Source organism: Pecten maximus, chromosome 16 (genome assembly GCF_902652985.1).
Source record: "Pecten maximus chromosome 16, xPecMax1.1, whole genome shotgun sequence".
NCBI lineage: Eukaryota > Metazoa > Mollusca > Bivalvia > Pectinida > Pectinidae > Pecten > Pecten maximus.
This window is the reverse complement of record NC_047030.1, coordinates 252,946-274,865: the sequence shown is the minus strand read 5'-3', so window position 1 is coordinate 274,865 and position 21,920 is coordinate 252,946. Positions and strand designations below refer to the sequence as shown.

The 21,920-nt window shown below is 34.5% G+C and overlaps 1 protein-coding gene across 1 annotated transcript; it reads right to left on the bottom strand.

Moving 5' to 3' along the window:
- Nucleotides 1-222: 222 nt before the first annotated feature.
- LOC117345058 (neuropilin-2-like) lies at nt 223-14,606 on the bottom strand. Its single transcript, XM_033908000.1, has 5 exons — nt 14,444-14,606; nt 9,038-9,210; nt 2,912-3,052; nt 2,039-2,171; nt 223-634 (listed from the first exon to the last, which is right to left on the bottom strand). Exons 1-5 carry the CDS (start codon nt 14,520-14,522, stop codon nt 378-380), a joined length of 783 nt encoding a protein of 260 aa, XP_033763891.1. The 5' UTR covers nt 14,523-14,606; the 3' UTR covers nt 223-377.
- Between the last annotated feature and the right edge of the window lie 7,314 nt (nt 14,607-21,920).

Below are 21,920 nucleotides of genomic sequence, written 5' to 3'. Positions count from 1 at the left end.
TGTACGTTGTTCTGTCATATTGACCTCTTGTTACACACTTTGTACGTCCTGAGTGAATGAAAACTGTTGAAATCATGAAAATCCTGTACTTCGGTAAAATAGCACTGAAAGCGTATGGAGGCTACGCCTCTTGACCCTGACGCTCGACCCAGAGACGTGACCCCGACACTCGACCCCGACACTCGACCCCAACACTTGACCCCTGTGACACAAATTCTCACAATCTGCGCTTCAAGAGAGTTTGTATGGTTGGAGGCTGATTCCGTAACATTCATTAACAAAACCAAGTAACTTCGATTCGTTTAATGAAATCAACGAAAATGTCCTATATAACAGTAAGATCCCGACGCTAGTTGTCCTCTTGTATTGGGTCAAAGTTAAGAATGGCATTCACGGTTGTCCACATAATATACTTTTCTATCAGATGCTGATTCCGATGTGGTTACATTGAACGATTTTGTGGAGTAAAGGTGGCATTCATTAGTGTCGAAATCAAACATGAAACTTCCACATGACTGGTGTTTGTGACAAGCTTTCCCACACAAGCCATTGTTGGCTGCCGTTATCTGTTGAAGAACAGGAAGCACAATGTCCGGTACGCCAATTTTTCCAGCCCAACTCGATGTACCTGAAACTGATATAAAATAACCATGTGCTATTGATTGGTAAGAAATCGTCGCCATGACGTTTACAAAAGAGATACGAATTGATAGTATCATTACATTCTTATCGACCGGTATTTCAACCAAAAGCATATAACCATAACATCATAATCACCAACAAAATAATAAATTCAGTAAACTGATCTGTTAAGTTGAAGAGCTACCTATGGTAACGTAAGTATGATTTAGTCGAAGAGCTACCTAATAGTAACTGAGGTATGGTTTAGATGAAGAACTAGCAAAACGTAACTTAGGTATGGTTTAGCTGACAAGCTACCTATAAGTAACTTTATTATAGATAAGTTGAAGAACTACCTATTATCAACTAAGGTATGGTTTAGTTGAAGAGCTACCTATTATCAACTAAGGTATGGTTTAGTTGAAGAGCTACCTATTATCAACTAAGGTATGGGTAGTTGAAGAACTACCTATTATCAACTAAGGTATGGTTTAGTTGAAGAGCTACCTATGGTAACTTATGTATAGTTTAGATGAAGAGATATCTATTTATTAATAACTTAAGTATGATTTAGTTGAGGAGCTACCTATTTGTAACTTAGGTATTGCTAGGTTGAAGAACTTCGTATTAGTAGTTTAGGAATTGTTGAGTTAAAGAGTTGCTGTCGTCATTCAAACACTGGTTTTGTAAGAGAAACCATTTGTTCTTGCCGTGATGCAAAATGACACAACAATAGTGAATATTGACGTTTAAAGAAACAATAATTCTAACACTTAATCAATAAACAAGGTTGATATATGAAAAAGATTAAAAATTTGCATGGAAATCCTTTAAAAGGGACCAAGTGTTCCCGAAGGGTAAGCGTCGTCTGTGTCGCTTTTAACCACTATACAAATCTAGGTAAAATAAGGATTAATTTACATTCTCAAAATTATAGCTATGTTGGTGCCAACAGAATCACCTGGCATACAAGGAAGCGTAGGAATCAGATGGTTTCATATCACACACAGGAAATCTCCGAATGATACCATAATGTCGTTAGATTTCGGGTCCCAAGACTTTAAATCAAATTATTTTTATTCGGGTTATTCCTTGGAATTAACTATAACTTAGATGCGTAGAGCATCCATGTTAATACTCTAATTTGCAGCTAATAATACTTGTTAGTTAACGAGGAAAGAACCATGGGAACTCAACACAGTAGAATAACAGACACTGATATCATACTGAGACTGAACGTCCTACAACTCATTCTTAGCTTAATATAAACAAAAAACAGTAAGTTACAATTCTAAGGTAATATAACATCACTATGTGGTCAATTACTGACGTTGTTTCTCGTAGGATTTCAGGACCAAATGTCACAAATAGGAATCAATTCAATACGTAAAAATTAAGAATATGCCTAAATACGTACGTCCAAGAATTTCCAACCGGAACGAAGGCCAGTCATTCCACGTTTCAGGATAAATTCGAACAAATTTAGTCCCAGAGATCTCATTTACAGCCCTAGTCACCAGAGTCGTACCGTCGGTGTTTGTAGTGAATATCTGTAAAAAGAGAAAAATGAACACACACTGATTATTGCTAACGAAAAACATCTGTTTTATACCCAAATCGACTACTCATTCCAAACATCCGTTCCATATCTCTAATCGACTGCTCATTCCGAACCGGGCGATTACAATGTGTTTTGGTTTGCTTTGCGTCATTTTAGCACAATATCTTTAGAGGATGACAATTCTTAGGGCCACTGATGGACGCTTTGTAGTGTCATCTCATCAAAACACAGAAACGCGACATCTCACAAGGTCACATTATATCGATAGCAACGAGTCATACCATATCCACCATATCAAGTTCTCAGAGTAGGAAGGACCTTTTTAACATTTCATAGTTTGTTTTGACCGGTCTCCTCGACTCAGTATGTAATCGAAATACCTGAAGATTCAAAGCCTTCCACCCCAGGACAATCCAAACGGTCAACTAAAGGCCAAAAGTGAAGCAGTGGCAAAGGAGATATTGGAGACAAACACTTTAAAAATGGAAAAAGTTATCAAATCCAACATTTTTGTCCCGTCTTACAAATCATGTTATGTGGGTTGTAGGCACTTCTTAAGGCATTGCCAGTTTTTCTTCGCTCTTTTCTCTGACCATATTAAAGACATACAGTTTTGAAATAAGTAGAACCATTTTTACATGTATTCCCATTAATATACACCATGTTGAGACCGTTAAGATGATTGATATATCAATAACATAATTAAGTTATATAGGTGTTCTCTAATACCTTTCTATCTCCTGAATTGTCGGTGACGTCTTTCCAATTGACTCCATTCCGACTTATTTTCATTGTTATAGACTCCGTATATTGATAGTTCCGTCCTTGAATGACAAATCCTGTGACTGTTGACAGGTATCTCAGTTCAACCTGTGAATCCACAAATTAACTGTTTTATCTAATTTGTACGTATATATATTAATTAATTAACTGTTTTATCTGTAATTTGTACGTATATATATTCATTAATTGACTCTTTTTTCTAATTTGTACGTATATATATTAATTAATTTACTGTTTTATCTAATTTGTACGTATATATATTAATTAATTAACTGTTTTATCAAATTTGTACGTAAATATATTAATTAATTTACTGTTTTATCTAATATGTACGTATAAATATTAATTAATTAACTGTTTAATCAAATTTGTACGTATATATATTAATTAATTTACTGTTTTATCTAATTTGTACGTGTATATATATTAATTAATTGACTGTTTAATCTAATTTGTACGTATATATATTAATTAATTAACTGTTTTATCAAATTTGTACGTAAATATATTAATTAATTTACTGTTTTATCTAATATGTACGTATAAATATTAATTAATTAACTGTTTAATCAAATTTGTACGTATATATATTAATTAATTTACTGTTTTATCTAATTTGTACGTGTATATATATTAATTAATTGACTGTTTTATCTAATTTGTACGTATATATATTAATTAATTAACTGTTTTATCAAATTTGTACGTATATATATTAATTAATTTACTGTTTTATCTAATTTGTACGTGTATATATATTAATTAATTGACTGTTTTATCTAATTTGTACGTATATATATTAATTATTTTACTGTTTTATCTGTAATTTATAATATATATATTACTTAATTTACTGTTTTATCTAATTTGTACGTATATATATTTATTATTTTACTGTTTTATCTGTAATTTATAAGTATATATATTACTTAATTTACTGTTTTATCTAATTTGTACCTATATATATTTATTAACTTACTTTTTTTCTGTGATTTCTAAGTAGATATAATAATTAAGTTACTGTTTTATCTGTTATTTATACATATATATAATAATTAGGTTACTGTTTTATCTGTGATTTATACGTATATATAATAATTAAGTTACTGTTTTATCTGTGATTTGTACGTAGATGTAATAATTAATTTACTGTTTTATCTGTGTAAGTAGATATATCACTTATCAAACCGTTACTGTTCACTTTAATCAAGGACCACAATGTTCTCAATCAGACTATCACAAATTATCAAACAATAATCATATATATTGTTCATTCTCCTACAGTAGCTACGATATAGTTTACCCCGTCCCGAGGCGAAACATGAAGGAATTGAGGGAGTAGTGAATTATAATTGCTTACATTATATCCCCTTGGTTCCACTCTATTTGGTAATATAACGATAAATTCACTCAACAAACAGATGGGGAAAACAGTCGTTAAAACTAGAAGTACAACATGAAAGTGCAGTTTCATGTATCATGTTTTGATGTAAAACAAAATGTAATTATGAGACAGATTGTGGAACCCGCTATAGTGCCATCTATATCTGGGCGACGCCTATGCACCCAAGTTAAACAGCCTTACTCATTATACCAAGCTAATTCATTTACAGGATATAGATATCGTCACGTTTATAATCACATTGGACTCTGGTCGGGAATCTGCTAGGTTTGTTGTATTGTCATTATTGGTCGGGAATCTGCTAGGTTTGTTGTATTGTCTTTATTGGTCGGGAATCTTCTAGTTTTGTTGTATTGTCTTTATTGGTCGGGAATCTGCTAGTTTTGTTGAATTGTCATTATTGGTCGGGAATCTGCTAGTTTTGTGACATTGTCATTAGTTGTCAGGAATCTGCTAGTTTTGTTGTATTGTCTTTATTGGTCGGGAATCTTCTAGTTTTGTTGTATTGTCTTTATTGGTCGGGAATCTGCTAGTTTTGTTGTACTGTCTTTATTGGTCGGGAATCTGCTAGGTTTGTTGTATTGTCTTTATTGGTCGGGAATCTGCTAGGTTTGTTGTATTGTCATTATTGGTCGGGAATCTGCTAGGTTTTTTGCATTGTCATTATTGGTCGGGAATCTGCTGGGTTTGTTGTATTGTCATTATTGGTCGGGAATCTGCTAAGTTTGTTGTATTATCTTTATTGGTCGGGAATCTGCCAGGTTTGTTGTATTGTCATTATTGGTCGGGAATCTGCTAGGTTTGTTTTATTGTCATTATTGGTCGGGAATCTGCTAGTTTTGTTGTATTGTCTTTATTGGTCGGGAATCTGCTAGGTTTGTTGTATTGTCTTTATTGGTCGGGAATCTGCTAGGTTTGTTGTATTGTCTTTATTGGTCGGGAATCTGCTAGGTTTGTTGTATTGTCATTATTGGTCGGGAATCTGCTAGGTTTGTTGTATTGTCATTATTGGTCGGGAATCTGCTAGTTTTGTTGTATTGTCATTATTGGTCGGGAATCTGCTAGGTTTGTTGTATTGTCATTATTGGTCGGGAATCTGCTAGGTTTGTTGTACTGTCATTATTGGTCGGGAATCTGCTAGGTTTTTGTTGTATTGTCTTTATTGGTCGGGAATCTGCTAGGTTTGTTGTATTGTCTTTATTGGTCGGGAATCTGCTAGGTTTGTTGTATTGTCATTATTGGTCGGGAATCTGCTAGTTTTGTTGTATTGTCTTTATTGGTCGGGAATCTGCTAGGTTTGTTGTATTGTCTTTATTGGTCAGGAATCTGCTAGGTTTGTTGTATTGTCTTTATTGATCGGGAATCTGCTAGGTTTCTTGTATTGTCATTATTGGTCGGGAATCTGCTAGGTTTGTGGTATTGTCTTTATTGGTCGGGAATCTGCTAGTTTTGTTGTATTGTCTTTATTGATCGGGAATCTGCTAGGTTTCTTGTATTGTCATTATTGGTCGGGAATCTGCTAGGTTTGTGGTATTGTCTTTATTGGTCGGGAATCTGCTAGTTTTGTTGTATTGTCTTTATTGGTCGGAAATCTGCTAGGTTTGTTGTATTGTCATTATTGGTCGGGAATCTGCTAGTTTTGTTGTATTGTCATTATTGGTCGGGAATCTGCTAGGTTTGTTGTATTGTCTTTATTGGTCAGGAATCTGCTAGTTGTGTTGTATTGTCTTTATTGGTCGGGAATCTGCTAGGTTTGTTGTATTGTCTTTATTGGTCGGGAATTTGCTAGGTTTGTTGTATTGTCATTATTGGTCGGGAATCTGCTAGGTTTGTTGTATTGTCATTATTGGTCGGGAATCTGCTAGGTTTGTTGCATTGTCATTATTGGTCGGGAATCTGCTGGGTTTGTTGTATTGTCATTATTGGTCGGGAATCTGCTAGGTTTGTTGTATTATCTTTATTGGTCGGGAATCTGCTAGGTTTGTTGTATTGTCATTATTGGTCGGGAATCTGCTAGGTTTGTTGTATTGTCATTATTGGTCGGGAAACTGCTAGGTTTGTTGTATTGTCTTTATTGGTCGGGAATCTGCTAGGTTTGTTGTATTGTCATTATTGGTCGGGAATCTGCTAGTTTTGTTGTATTGTCTTTATTGGTCGGGAATCTGCTAGGTTTGTTGTATTGTCTTTATTGGTCGGGAATCTGCTAGGTTTGTTGTATTGTCATTATTGGTCGGGAATCTGCAAGGTTTGTTGTATTGTTATTATTGGTCGGGAATCTGCTAGTTTTGTTTATTGTCTTTATTGGTCGGAAATCTGCTAGGTTTGTTGTATTGTCATTATTGGTCGGGAATCTGCTAGTTTTGTTGTATTGTCATTATTGGTCGGGAATCTGCTAGGTTTGTTGCATTGTCATTATTGGTCGGGAATCTGCTGGGTATGTTGTATTGTCATTATTGGTCGGGAATCTGCTAGGTTTGTTGTATTATCTTTATTGGTCGGGAATCTGCTAGGTTTGTTGTATTATCTTTATTGGTCGGGAATCTGCTAGGTTTGTTGTATTGTCATTATTGGTCGGGAATCTGCTAGGTTTGTTGCATTGTCATTATTGGTCGGGAATCTGCTGGGTTTGTTGTATTGTCATTATTGGTCGGGAATCTGCTAGGTTTGTTGTATTATCTTTATTGGTCGGGAATCTGCTAGGTTTGTTGTATTGTCATTATTGGTCGGGAATCTGCTAGGTTTGTTGTATTGTCATTATTGGTCGGGAAACTGCTAGGTTTGTTGTATTGTCTTTATTGGTCGGGAATCTGCTAGGTTTGTTGTATTGTCATTATTGGTCGGGAATCTGCTAGTTTTGTTGTATTGTCTTTATTGGTCGGGAATCTGCTAGGTTTGTTGTATTGTCTTTATTGGTCGGGAATCTGCTAGGTTTGTTGTATTGTCTTTATTGGTAGGGAAACTGCTAGTTTTGTTGTATTGTCTTTATTGGTCGGGAATCTGCTAGTTTTGTTGTATTGTCATTATTGGTCGGGAATTTGCTAGGTTTGTTGTATTGTCATTATTGGTCGGGAATCTGCTAGGTTTGTTGTATTGTCTTTATTGGTCGGGAATCTGCTAGTTTTGTTGTATTGTCTTTATTGGTCGGGAATCTGCTAGTTTTGTTGTATTGTCATTATTGGTCGGGAAACTGCTAGGTTTGTTGTATTGTCTTTATTGGTCGGGAATCTGCTAGTTTTGTTTATTGTCTTTCTTGGTCGGGAATCTGCTAGGTTTGTTGTATTGTCATTATTGGTCGGGAATCTACTAGTTTTGTTGTATTGTCATTATTGGTCGGGAATCTGCTAGGTTTGTTGCATTGTCATTATTGGTCGGGAATCTCCTGGTTATGTTGTATTGTCATTATTGGTCGGGAATCTGCTAGGTTTGTTGTATTATCTTTATTGGTCGGGAATCTGCTAGGTTTGTTGTATTGTCATTATTGGTCGGGAATCTGCTAGGTTTGTTGTATTGTCTTTATTGGTCGGGAATCTGCCAGGTTTGTTGTATTGTTATTATTGGTCGGGAATCTGCTGGGTTTGTTGTATTGTCATTATTGGTCGGGAATCTGCTAGGTTTGTTGTATTATCTTTATTGGTCGGGAATCTGCTAGGTTTGTTGTATTGTCATTATTGGTCGGGAATCTGCTAGGTTTTTTGCATTGTCATTATTGGTCGGGAATCTGCTGGGTTTGTTGTATTGTCATTATTGGTCGGGAATCTGCTAAGTTTGTTGTATTATCTTTATTGGTCGGGAATCTGCCAGGTTTGTTGTATTGTCATTATTGGTCGGGAATCTGCTAGGTTTGTTGTATTGTCATTATTGGTCGGGAATCTGCTGGGTTTGTTGTATTGTCATTATTGGTCGGGAATCTGCTAGGTTTGTTGTATTATCTTTATTGGTCGGGAATCTGCTGGGTTTGTTGTATTGTCATTATTGGTCGGGAATCTGCTAGGTTTGTTGTATTATCTTTATTGGTCGGGAATCTGCTAGGTTTGTTGTATTGTCATTATTGGTCGGGAATCTGCTAGGTTTGTTGTATTGTCATTATTGGTCGGGAAACTGCTAGATTTGTTGTATTGTCTTTATTGGTCGGGAATCTGCTAGGTTTGTTGTATTGTCATTATTGGTCGGGAATCTGCTAGGTTTGTTGTATTGTCTTTATTGGTCGGGAATCTGCTAGGTTTGTTGTATTGTCATTATTGGTCGGGAATCTGCTAGGTTTGTTGTATTGTCTTTATTAGTCGGGAATCTGCTAGGTTTGTTGTATTGTCATTATTGGTCGGGAAACTGCTAGTTTTGTTGTATTGTCATTATTGGTCGGGAAACTGCTAGGTTTGTGGGATCTGCTAGGTTTGTTTTATTGTCATTTCTTGCGGCGCTCATGGTCAATCGCATTGTTAACACTATTCGGAACGATATTAATATGATTTAGTATGAATTAGTATTGGGACATAGAATTTCTGAATTTCTTTTTAGAAATCGGTTTTGTATACTTTTTATTGATAATTAGAAGAAATTGTATACAACCTTTAACATACTTGTCTATGTTATAATGTTTCCTTTTTGTTATATGATGTTTTTTTTAATTATCCAGCCACTTACCATTAAACATACAAGTATATCGTATTTACCTGCAGGTATTCAGATATAGATGCAGTGGCAGGACACCATGCATATGGCTCAACATTTCCGATTCTGACAAATTTTGGCTGGCAATGTATTCTGTTAAACCATGACGAGACTGTCAGTGAAGAGTTACTAACACCGTTAGGTCCGTTGATCAGAGTTTCGACACATCGACAATCTACAACAGATAGAACTAGCACAGTCACTCCAAAGAAAACTAACAAACGAGTGGACGTTAATTTGAAATAGTTCATCCATAAAATAGTGAGTTATACAAGTACACGATATACTGATCAAGTGTGACCAGTGCTGGTGGAATGTGTCAGGTAACGATCAGACCGTAAGTCTACAGGTATAATCGTGTTCACCTTCAACGCACCCTATGAACTTGAAAACAGCGTGTAAACTTGAACCTAAAATTATTCACTTGGAAAATGTGGATGTCCTTCATCCCAGTATGCTGATGGCCCAATGTCATGATTCTGGAACTTGAATTTTGAGAAAGAGTTCAAAGAATATTTTGGCACATTGAAGGAAAGTAACGTCATTCAGTTGCAAATCCTTTCTACCAGCAAGCAAGCTACAGTAATAAGTTCATTAAAATGGTGTAAAAATTGATGGGGAGTTGTCCGATCAGACTATACGAAAGAAATAAAATATATTAGGTGGTAAAAAACAACAAAAGATATACGATCTGTTAGGTGGTAAAAAACAACAAAAGAGAGATACGATATGTTAGGTGATATAAAACAACAAAAGAGAGATACAATATGTTAGGTGATATAAAACAACAAAAGAGAGATACGATATGATAGGTAGTATAAAACAACAAAAGATATACGATATGTTAGGTGATATAAAACAACAAAAGATATACAATATGTTAGGTGATATAAAACAACAAAAGAGATACGATATGTTAGGTGATATCAAACAACAAAAGATATACGATATGTTAGGTGGTATAAAACAACAAAAGATATACAATATGTTAGGTCGTATAAAACAACAAAAGAGATACGATATGTTAGGTGATATAAAACAACAAAAGAGAGATACGATATGTTAGGTGGTATAAAACAATAAAAGATATACGATATGTTAGGTGATATAAAACAACAAAAGAGAGATACGATATGTTAGATGATATAAAACAAAAAAAGAGATACGATATGTTAGGTGGTATAAAACAACAAAAGAGAGATACGATATGTTAGGTGATATAAAACAACAAAAGAGAGATACAATATGTTAGGTGGTATAAAACAATCAAAGAGATACGATATGTTAGGTGGTATATCCAACAAAAGAGATACGATATGTTAGGTGGTATAAAACAATCAAAGAGATACGATATGTTAGGTGGTATATCCAACAAAAGAGATACGATATGTTAGGTGATATAAAACAACAAAAGAGAGATACGATATGTTAGGTGATATAAAACAACAAAAGACATACGATATGTTAGGTGATATAAAACAATAAAAGAGAGATACGATATGTTAGGTGGTATAAAACAATCAAAGAGATACGATATGTTAGGTGGTATATCCAACAAAAGAGATACGATATGTTAGGTGATATAAAACAACAAAAGAGATACGATATGTTAGGTGATATAAAACAACAAAAGAGATACGATATGTTAGGTGATATAAAACAACAAAAGAGATACGATATGTTAGGTGATATAAAACAACAAAAGAGATACGATATGTTAGGTGGTATAAAACAACAAAAGAGATAAGATATGTTAGGTGATATAAAACAACAAAAGTGATACGATATGTTAGGTGGTATCAAACAACAAAAGAGATACGATATGTTAGGTGATATAAAACAACAAAAGAGATACGATATGTTAGGTGATATAAAACAACAAAAGAGAGATACGATATGGTAGGTCGTATAAAACAATCAAAGAGATACGATATGTTAGGTGGTATAAACCAACAAAACAGATACGATATGTTAGGTGGTATAAACCAACAAAACAGATGCGATATGTTAGGTGATATAAAACAACAAAAGAGATACGATATGTTAGGTGATATAAAACAACAAAAGAGAGATACGATATGTAAGGTGATATAAAACAATAAAAGAGAGATACGATATGTTAGGTGATATAAAACAACAAAAGAGAGATACAATATGTTAGGTGGTATAAAACAATAAAAGAGAGATACAATATGTTAGGTGGTATAAAACAACAAAAGAGATACGATATGGTAGGTGATATAAAACAACAAAAGATATACGATATGTTAGGTGGTATAAAACAACAAAGGGATACGATATGTTAGGTGGTATCAAACAATAAATGAGATACGATATGTTAGGTGGTATAAAACAACAAAAGAGATAAGATATGTTAGGTGATATAAAACAACAAAAGAGATACGATATGTTAGGTGATATAAAACAACAAAAGAGAGATACGATATGTTAGGTGATATAAAACAACAAAAGAGATAGGCTATGTTAGGTGATATAAAACAACAAAAGAGAGATACGATATGGTAGGTCGTATAAAACAATCAAAGAGATACGATATGTGAGGTGATATCAAACAACAAAAGAGATACGATATGTTAGGTGATATAAAACAACAAAAGAGAGATACGATATGTAAGGTGATATAAAACAATAAAAGAGAGATACGATATGTTAGGTGATATAAAACAATAAAAGAGAGATACAATATGTTAGGTGGTATAAAACAATAAAAGAGAGATACAATATGTTAGGTGGAATAAAACAACAAAAGAGATACGATATGGTAGGTGATATAAAACAACAAAAGATATACGATATGTTAGGTGGTATAAAACAACAAAAGAGATACGATATGTTAGGTGGTATCAAACAATAAATGAGATACGATATGTTAGGTGGTATAAAACAACAAAAGAGATAAGATATGTTAGGTGATATAAAACAACAAAAGAGATACGATATGTTAGGTGATATAAAACAACAAAAGAGAGATACGATATGTTAGGTGATATAAAACAACAAAAGAGATAGGCTATGTTAGGTGATATAAAACAACAAAAGAGAGATACGATATGGTAGGTCGTATAAAACAATCAAAGAGATACGATATGTGAGGTGATATCAAACAACAAAAGAGATACGATATGTTAGGTGATATAAAACAACAAAAGATATACGATATGTTAGGTGGTATAAAACAACAAAAGATATACAATATGTTTGGTGGTATAAAACAACAAAAGAGATACGATATGTTAGGTGATATAAAACAACAAAAGAGAGATACGATATGTTAGGTGGTATAAAACAATAAAAGATATACGATATGTTAGGTGATATAAAACAACAAAAGAGAGATACGATATGTTAGGTGGTATAAAACAACAAAAGAGAGATACGATATGTTAGGTGGTATAAAACAACAAAAGAGAGATACGATATGTAAGGTGATATAAAACAATAAAAGAGAGATACGATATGTTAGGTGGTATAAAACAATCAAAGAGATACGATATGTTAGGTGGTATATCCAACAAAAGAGATACGATATGTTAGGTGATATAAAACAACAAAAGAGAGATACGATATGTTAGGTGATATAAAACAACAAAAGACATACGATATGTTAGGTGATATAAAACAATAAAAGAGAGATACGATATGTTAGGTGGTATAAAACAATCAAAGAGATACGATATGTTAGGTGGTATATCCAACAAAAGAGATACGATATGTTAGGTGATATAAAACAACAAAAGAGATACGATATGTTAGGTGATATAAAACAACAAAAGAGATACGATATGTTAGGTGATATAAAACAACAAAAGAGATACGATATGTTAGGTGATATAAAACAACAAAAGAGATACGATATGTTAGGTGGTATAAAACAACAAAAGAGATACGATATGTTAGGTGATATAAAACAACAAAAGAGAGATACGATATGTTAGGTGATATAAAACAACAAAAGAGATAGGATATGTTAGGTGATATAAAACAACAAAAGAGAGATACGATATGGTAGGTGATATAAAACAATAAAAGAGAGATACGATATGTTTGGTGATATAAAACAATAAAAGAGAGATACGATATGTTAGGTGGTATAAAACAATAAAAGAGAGATACAATATGTTAGGTGATATAAAACAACAAAAGATATACGATATGTTAGGTGGTATAAAACAACAAAAGAGATACGATATGTTAGGTGATATAAAACAATAAAAGAGAGATACGATATGTTAGGTGATATAAAAAAAAAACAAAAGAGAAACAAAAGAGATACGATATGTTAGGTGATATAAAACAACAAAAGAGATACGATTTGTTAGGTGGTATAAAACAACAAAAGAGATACGATTTGTTAGGTGGTATAAAACAACAAAAGAGATACGATATGTTAGGTGATATAAAACAACAAAAGAGAAACAAAAGAGATACGATATGTTAGGTTGTATGAAGTAAAAAAAGAGATACAAGAAAATTAAATAACAACGTAGCGATTAAATTCTGGGAGCCGGATCACAACACCACATAATATAGAAATAACAATATCAGTAATCCAATTTTGTTTGTTTGATTAATATAATTCCTGTTTAAATAACACCGTGCAAATATTAAAAAGTCAACTCCGCAAAGTTGAACGTCACAGCTGTATACAAGGCTAATCATTGAGAGTCTCATATATATTTTCTGGACTTGATAGGTATGATGTGACGATAGCGAGATCACTCTAAAATTTATTCATTGAAGATACAATGCATTTCAATAAATATTTTGAAAACCAAGCTGAAGTGCTGAGGAATGTGCAAATTTCGTGTGTCAGTGTGTTTGCATGGCATCTTTTTTTTAGGTCTATCAGTTTACTCATAGGAGACAAGTGTTCCAAAATAGTATCTTATATTTTTGTGTTTGGGATATAAATTCGAAATAAAGGTAAGCGGAATGATTAGAAAGTGTAGTTTTGTTCTGTTTTGGACAATATTCCAGGTGACACCGTCCGACCTAAACTCCAGTAGCTATTAGGGGAAGGGAAGTCCGAGGCTTTAGCTAGCCCGCGTTAGATGTCGCGACCGTTTAATTCAAATAACAACTACTTTGGACAGTGACCGAGTCATTTTGTTGTACAATTGTGATTTGTTTTTAAGATTGATGACTACGGGGGTCCACTTCCCCTGTCCATATCGAAAATCACGGACATGGTGGTCAGTTTTGTAATGATCAATGCGAGGTCCGTTGTCAAAGGCAGAGGTTAGCCGATCAGATTAATTTGAGGTCAGACATGACCAATCAGAGGCTATGGAAGTGGTTACACACACTAAAGATATACTGACACATTTGCTTGTGTACAAAAGATTCACAGTCGTAAAAAAAAGTTAAAATTAACCAATATATACTACCTATGTTTGCTATCAGCACCATCAAGTTTATTATGGTCCACAGCTGTATCTTCATAACACGTGTTCTTGTCAGCAACATGTCTGTCTCGAATATAATCTGCAAAAAGATATTTCAGACTTAATTTAGATAGTCATTTCTATTGGAATAAAAGGTCTGTTTGATTTCCACTATTGGATTCCGCCATTATCTTTTTAATGAAGGCTAAAACTAATATTCATACGAAAGTAGTTTAACTTCAAACAAGTACATGTATCTTCAAATCCTGTCAGCTCATGTTTTATAATCCATATGTAAATTTTGTAATCAACTCGAGAAGCTGTTACTGCTATATTTCTGCCAGTCCTCAAGATGCTTTTACAGAATTTCACCTATTGTCTCTATTGGGCGCCGTCACTCTGGTGTTAGCGAATCTACACCCACAGTATTCCGTTTTAAGAAGAGCGATTCAGACAAACTTGGGACACATCCGGAAATTCCTTTAGAAGGAGGAACAGTTTACAAAATTTGTTCTATTTTACTAAATATGAACATAATCTTGAAATCGTTACAGAAGAGATCAAGATAAGCTTATAGCTTTTCCCATTCAGCACCGTCCCTCATGATTCACAGTCCAAATAGATGTGTTTCATGTTTTATTTTTATGTGATGCAGTGGGCATTATGAAAACAGAAATGAGGTCGCCATGTTCGAGTTTGTTACCAAAGAGCAACTACCCGATATTACATATGCATATTCCTATACAGGCAACACAAACGCTTTTTAAATCCTTAACGGAGCTTTTCTTCCAAACAAAAAAGATAACTTACGTAGTACATGATTTTGTAATTCTGAAATATGAAATAGAGGATGACGATTGGTTAGCCTACCCAGAGACCATTTATCTACTATTTCTAAATCACTATTAACATTTCAATATCACCAAAGGAGGTTGAAGACTTATCAAAAAAGTGTCGCCGGCAAATAAACAAGAAATACTGTTTAAGCTATCAAGGATATCATTTTTATATCATCAAAAACAAAAGTAGACATAGCACACTTCAGTCAGGGACTCGAGCATTAAATTAGCGGACCCTTATGTCAGACAGGGCAAACGCCTTCGATACATCACAACATATTAGACAAGAGTGTGAAGACGGTGAAGTGACGCATCATACAACCAGATTGTGTCTCAAACACTAATAAGGAATAACAATGTAATCGGTCGATCATGTGTCTATCTCCCTTTCTAAACTAGAACAATGCGCGTTTGTTACCGGAAAAGTTTTACAGTTAATGGCATATTGAAAAGTATGGTTTACACACAGGACTTGCAGTAAATTTTAACATACAATGTATGATGACTTATATTATGGTGGCACAATCCGTTCGAAAAATAGATATTGTCAAAATATTGTCATTGTAATGTATCAATAGAAACAAATATGAGCTCCTAATCACTCTATACCAACAAGGTGTTTCACCCAAAAAGCCGGAAATGTGCCTGTAGTAAAACAAAAGTAAATATATTACCTTTCCCAAAAGTCATCCAATTCTACTTCCGGTAACATCATCAACTAAAGGTGGAATTATTTCTTGGTTTCCAGACTGCTTAAAAACAATTTCCCAACCAGTCTCCAATATGTCTTAGGATTGTTCGAGTCTAGTTTATCAATTATATCACCAACACTTTCACGAAATATTTCTCTTGCATGATTTTTTTCATTTTTACTGTATCCCCCTGCCTCTTAATATTTCGTATATAAACATATTCCTATGTATAAAGTCAATAATATCAAAAACTGTTAAGTAAATCTAACACTTGCTTTATCAACTGAAGTATAATTTGAGAGAAAACAACATTTATTTGTAGTAAAAGTTGAGTCCAAATCCAAGATAATTTGACGTAAAATATGATTCTGATATAAAGTGAACATACCGACATTTATATGACAAACAGCTATATCGTTTGAAGTATCTTCTCAAGCTTCCACAATTGAATATCTAAAATCCCCACAAATGATAATTGAAATGAAGGCACCTGTCCGACAAAGTGTGTTACAATAAAGCATACAATACTAAATTCGTTTCAACATACATGTCCAGAACAAGCAATATAAAAAAAGATTAAAAAAAAAATCTATGTTATTAAACTGTGACCATCAACGTATTAATATAAGAAATGCTCAACTGGCTTTTATACTAGAGATTAAAGAGGTTTTGGTACAATTATCGGTGGCAATAAGTACACCTTTTTGTACATTGGTCTTTCATGAGCTTTATTATCAAAGCAACCAACAAATATCATGTGCCATATTGCAGATATATCTCTTTTTAACCATTTTCAAAACATACAGATATCACAAGGTCACAAAAAAACATAAAGGAAAACTGAGGAATATCAAATTCTTTGTAAACTTACACGTGACGCTTGATTTATTGCACAAGGTAAACGAGAAAGTCGACAGGGAAATACTGCAATAGGTAAACGAGAAAGTCGACAGGGGAATACTGCAGTAGATAAACGAGAAAGTCGACAGGGGAATACTGCAGTAGGTAAACGAGAAAGTCGACAGGGGAATACTGCAGTAGGTATACGAGAAAGTCGACAGGGAAAATACTGCAGTAGGTAAACGAGAAAGTCGACAGGGGAAATACTGCAGTAGGTAAACGAGAAAGTCGACAGGGGAAATACTGCAGTAGGTATACGAGAAAGTCCATAGGGGAAATACTGCAGTAGGTATACGAGAAAGTCGACAGGGGAAATACTGCAGTAGGTAAACGAGAAAGTCGACAGGGGAAATACTGCAGTAGGTAAACGAGAAAGTCGACAGGGGAAATACTGCAGTAGGTATACGAGAAAGTCGACAGGGGAAATACTGCAGTAGGTAAACGAGAAAGTCGACAGGGAAATACTGCAGTAGGTAAAGGAGAAAGTCGACAGGTGAAATACTGCAGTAGGTAAACGAGAAAGTCGACAGGTGAAATACTGCAGTACGTAAACGAGAAAGTCGACAGGTGAAATACTGCAGTAGGTAAACGAGAAAGTCGACAGGTGAAATACTGCAGTAGGTAAACGAGAAAGTCGACAGGGAAATACTGCAGTAGGTAAAGGAGAAAGTCGACAGGTGAAATACTGCAGTAGGTATACGAGAAAGTCGAGAGGTGAAATACTTCAGTAGGTAAACGAGAAAGTCTACAGGGGAAATACTGCAGTGGGTATACGAGAAAGTCGATAGGGAAGTACTGCAGTAGGAAAAGGAGAAAAAAAGTAAAAAAAAAAAACGAATATATACATCTTTCGGAAGCTTGGGACCAGGGTGTATCAACGATAGGATAGTGATATTTAGTTTTGGTGCTAAAAAGATATTCCAATGTTTAAAATGTTCATACAATTATCAAACATCAAGTGATAAATGCTTAATAGTAAGTTAACACAAACGACATACATATTCAAGTCATGTAAATAAGCAAGCACATATCTGCATGTATATGTACAGTTTAGTGATTCCCGATTCAGAGCTTATGTTTATATAATCAGTGCTAAATCAAGGAAAGTTGTTTCCTATTATATGATTTAAATAATTAATTTTGTGACCTCATAATATGGAGTGAAATGCAATCGTATACATTTGATAGTTACGACTGAAACATGCGTACATAGAATTACACGCTCATAGACGTATGTACATTTGTTAGTATTAGAATAATATAAAAAGAAAATAGATAAAAAATTAAAAAATATACTGGTATACATCATTTCCGTCTATAATTGCTGTACTACTTGCTGTAATTACTTGTAACAAATTTCAATTTGGAACATCCAACGTGACTGCTCGCGGCAATCTTTAATATCCGAATAGACTCAAAATGACTAGAAGAAGATCCCGCCCATATTACTTCCTAAATAGAGGTCACGAGAATATTTACCGCGTGGGCTAGCGGACGGACGGACGGACATGCGGCCGAAATGACGAAATGACTAGAAATATTTTAAATCAAACGCATGATTTAAGCCACAAACCACAAAGTTGGGTATTCATGTGTGTTGTGTTAAATGTCGTTGACATTACATATAGTTTCCAGGTGAAACCGATGAAAATATATCAGTATGCTGTAAATACATCTTAAAATGAAACGTTGACAGAAATTAATCACATTTGTATACATGTAATTCATTATTAAATTGCCTACCTTTGGCAGAGCTCTGTGCTGTCGTGTGTTCAGTTATAACATCACAGTCATCAAATGACTGAATCTATATCTTGCCAACATACATCTGAACAGCTGCTTCAGGCTAGCCAATCAGCACAAAGGATATGTATTGGATAGGTTATTCAACTGAGCTTTTAATAAGTTCTCAACCGATACTATGTTTTTACACAGAATTGCCTATTTATCGACTTTAATACCGTTTCTATGATTGAAAAGAAATTATTTTGATTGTCTTATCAATTCTTACTTTGTAACAAAAATTATATTGTACCTAAAAGGTGTGTTATTTATAGTTAACAAGTGATATTAGGTGTATATAATAGTCTATACCTTACAAATTATATGGCATCACACATAATAATGTGATGTTCTTACTATTATCATTGAGGCATTCCATATGGTTGTTAATATTATTTAATACTCTCAGATAGCATACTACGTCGTTCTCTTTAATACATTCTTTTAATTACTAAGTTATGATCCTAATATAGTTTTGCTAGGACCCTAGGTTACTAAGTTATGATCCTAGTATAGTTTTATTAGGACCTTTGGTTACTAAGTTAGGACCCAAAGATAGTTTTGGTAGGACCCTAGGTTACTAAGTTAGGGCCCGAAGATAGTTTTTGTATGACCCTAGGTTACTAAGTTAGGGCCCGAAGATAGTTTTGTTAGGACCCTAGGTTACTAAGTTAGGGCCCGAATTAGTTAAGTTAGGGCCCGAAGATTGTTTTGTTTGGACTCTAGTTTACTAAGTTAGGGCCCGAATATAGTTTTTTTAGGACCCTAGGTTACTACGTTAGGGCCCGAAGATAGTTTTGTTAGGACCCTAGGTTACTAGGTTAGGGCACGAAGATATTTTTTTAGGACCCTAGGTTACTAAGTTAGGGCCCGAAGATAGTTTTGTTAGGACCATAGGTTACTAAGTTAGGGTCCAAAGATAGTTTTGTTAGGACCCTAGGTTACTAAGTTAGGGCTCGAAGATAGTTTTGGTAGGACCCTAGGTTACTGAGTCAGGGTTCGAAGATAAATTTCTTAGGACCCTAGGTTACTAAGTTAGGGCCCAAAGATAAATTTCTTATGACCCTAGGTTACTAATTTAGGGCCCAAAGATAGTTTTGTTAGGACCATAGGTTACTACGTTAGGGCACGAAGATAGTTTTGTTAGGACCCTAGGTTACTAAATCAGGGCCCGAAGATAGGTTTTGTTAGGACCCTAGGTTACTAAGTTAGGGCCCGAAGACAGTTTTGCTAGGGCACTAATTTACTAAGTTAGGGCCCGAAGATAGTTTTGGTAGGACCCTAGGTTACTGAGTCAGGGTTCGAAGATAATTTTTGTAGGACAATAGGTTACTAAGCAAGGGCCCAAAGATTTTGTTAGGACCGTAGGTTACTAAGTTAGGGCACGAAGATAGTTTTGTTAGGACCATAAATTACTAAGTTAGGGCCCAAAGATAAATTTGTTAGGACCCTAGGTTACTAAGTTAGGGCCTGAAGATAGTTTTGTTAGGACCCTAGGTTACTAAATCAGGGCCCGAAGATAGTTTTAATAGGACCCTAGGTTACTAAATCAGGGCCCGAAGATAGTTTTAATAGGACCCTAGGTTACTAAGTTAGGGCCCAAAGATAGCTTTGTTAGGACCCTAGGTTACTAAGTTAGGGCCCGAAGATAGTTTTTTTAGGACCCTAGGTTACTAGGTTAGCGCCCGAAGATAGTTTTGTTAGGACCCTAGGTTACTAGGTTAGGGCCCAAAAATAGTTTTGTTAGGACCCTAAGTTACTAAGTTAGGCCCCAAAGATAGCTTTGTTAGGACCATAGGTTACTAAGTTAGGGCCCGAAGATAGGTTTTGTTAGGACTCTAGGTTACTAAGTTAGGGCCCAAAGATAGTTTTGTTAGGAACCTAGGTTACTAAGTTAGGGCCCAAAGATGGTTTTGGTAGGACCCTAGGTTACTGAGTCAGGGTTCGAAGATAAAGGAGTAGATGGGATAAGCCCATGATTTCGCCCCTAATGATTGAGAAAACTGAAACTACAAAAGTGTGTTTTTTATATGCTGAAAACATTTTAATATATCAATATCTTTTCGTTTTAACAATTTTTGATTAAAAAATCGTATTTCTAAATGCATGTTTTTTTTTTCTTTGAATACGACAATAATCCACGAAATCACTGTTTTTAACCTTTTTTTCGACGTTTGAAGTCCAAGAAAACCATCAGCGCGGTCGAGAACATGAACAATTTTCATACAGCTGACGTGTTTTACAAACATCAAAAACATATTTAAAAATTGGACATGTTCTCCCTTGCGCACATGCCTAACAATAGCAAAAACGAGCAACAATATTGCGGTCTTTTTGAGGAGATCGGCATCGTTCAAGTCGGAAACGAATGCCGTTTCTGCGCGGGGCCTTCCGGAAGGGGTACCAGTACAGTAAACATCGAGAATGTAAACAAGTTTGTTCTCCACTGTTGAATATAAGCCTAGAAGATCCAAGAACGATGCACTTGTGGTTTGTATTCTGACTTAAAACGAAATGTTTTGCTTCATTGTGTTTTCCTGCTGTAGTTATTTAACGTTACCAAACTGTCGAAATCAGCATCGAAGTGAAAATGTAAACAATCGATCGAACTGTTGGCAACAAAGCTTGACGTCCTCAACAAATAACACAACACACAATTATTAAAAATCGTCGATATTGTTTTGCTTTATTGCATTTTGTTCATACATTGTATATGAATTGATGGAGACCTTGTCACACAGGCGGGTATTTGCCAGCTCCAAATAGAACAATAAACAAACAAAAATGGGGGGAAACGAAGGAATTGAAGTTGTGTGCATAAACGAAACTGGCAGCATTAATCCCTTGTCTCGATCACGACCCCATGCCTATAACAGTTATATCATTAAAACTTTATATGAATATATAAACTATATTCATAATCCAATAATATTAAAAACATCACCGAAAGTCATGGAAAATTAAATGCCTGCACTGTACGTTAGAACTAACTAAGCTGTCGTCTGCAAGTTGACCAATCACTATTATAGGTCCGCTAAACAGTTGATCGCGATAAATCAACTGGTCTAACCTTAAAAAATGCATGACTTTTCAAGAATGCATTTAGATTGAATTTAAAAAGGGGCATTACAATAAAAATAAAATAAAACCACTAGTCTACTGTACCGCTTATACTTTCAATAAAACAATTGTAAGACGTTGCCCTAGTCAATTCACCCGCTAGGTGCCCCTAAACATTGTTTTAAAACTCGATCAATACACGCCTCT

Bases quoted from the DNA above. Each gene is read 5' to 3' on its own strand.
- LOC117345058 (XM_033908000.1), bottom strand. From the start codon at position 14,522: ATGTTGCTGACAAGAACACGTGTTATGAAGATACAGCTGTGGACCATA. The intron at 9,211-14,443 runs GTAGTATATATT...TATCTGTTGTAG, and splicing joins GGTGCTGATAGCAAACATAG to ATTGTCGATGTGTCGAAACT. The intron at 3,053-9,037 runs GTAAATACGATA...GTGGATTCACAG, and splicing joins CTATATCTGAATACCTGCAG to GTTGAACTGAGATACCTGTC.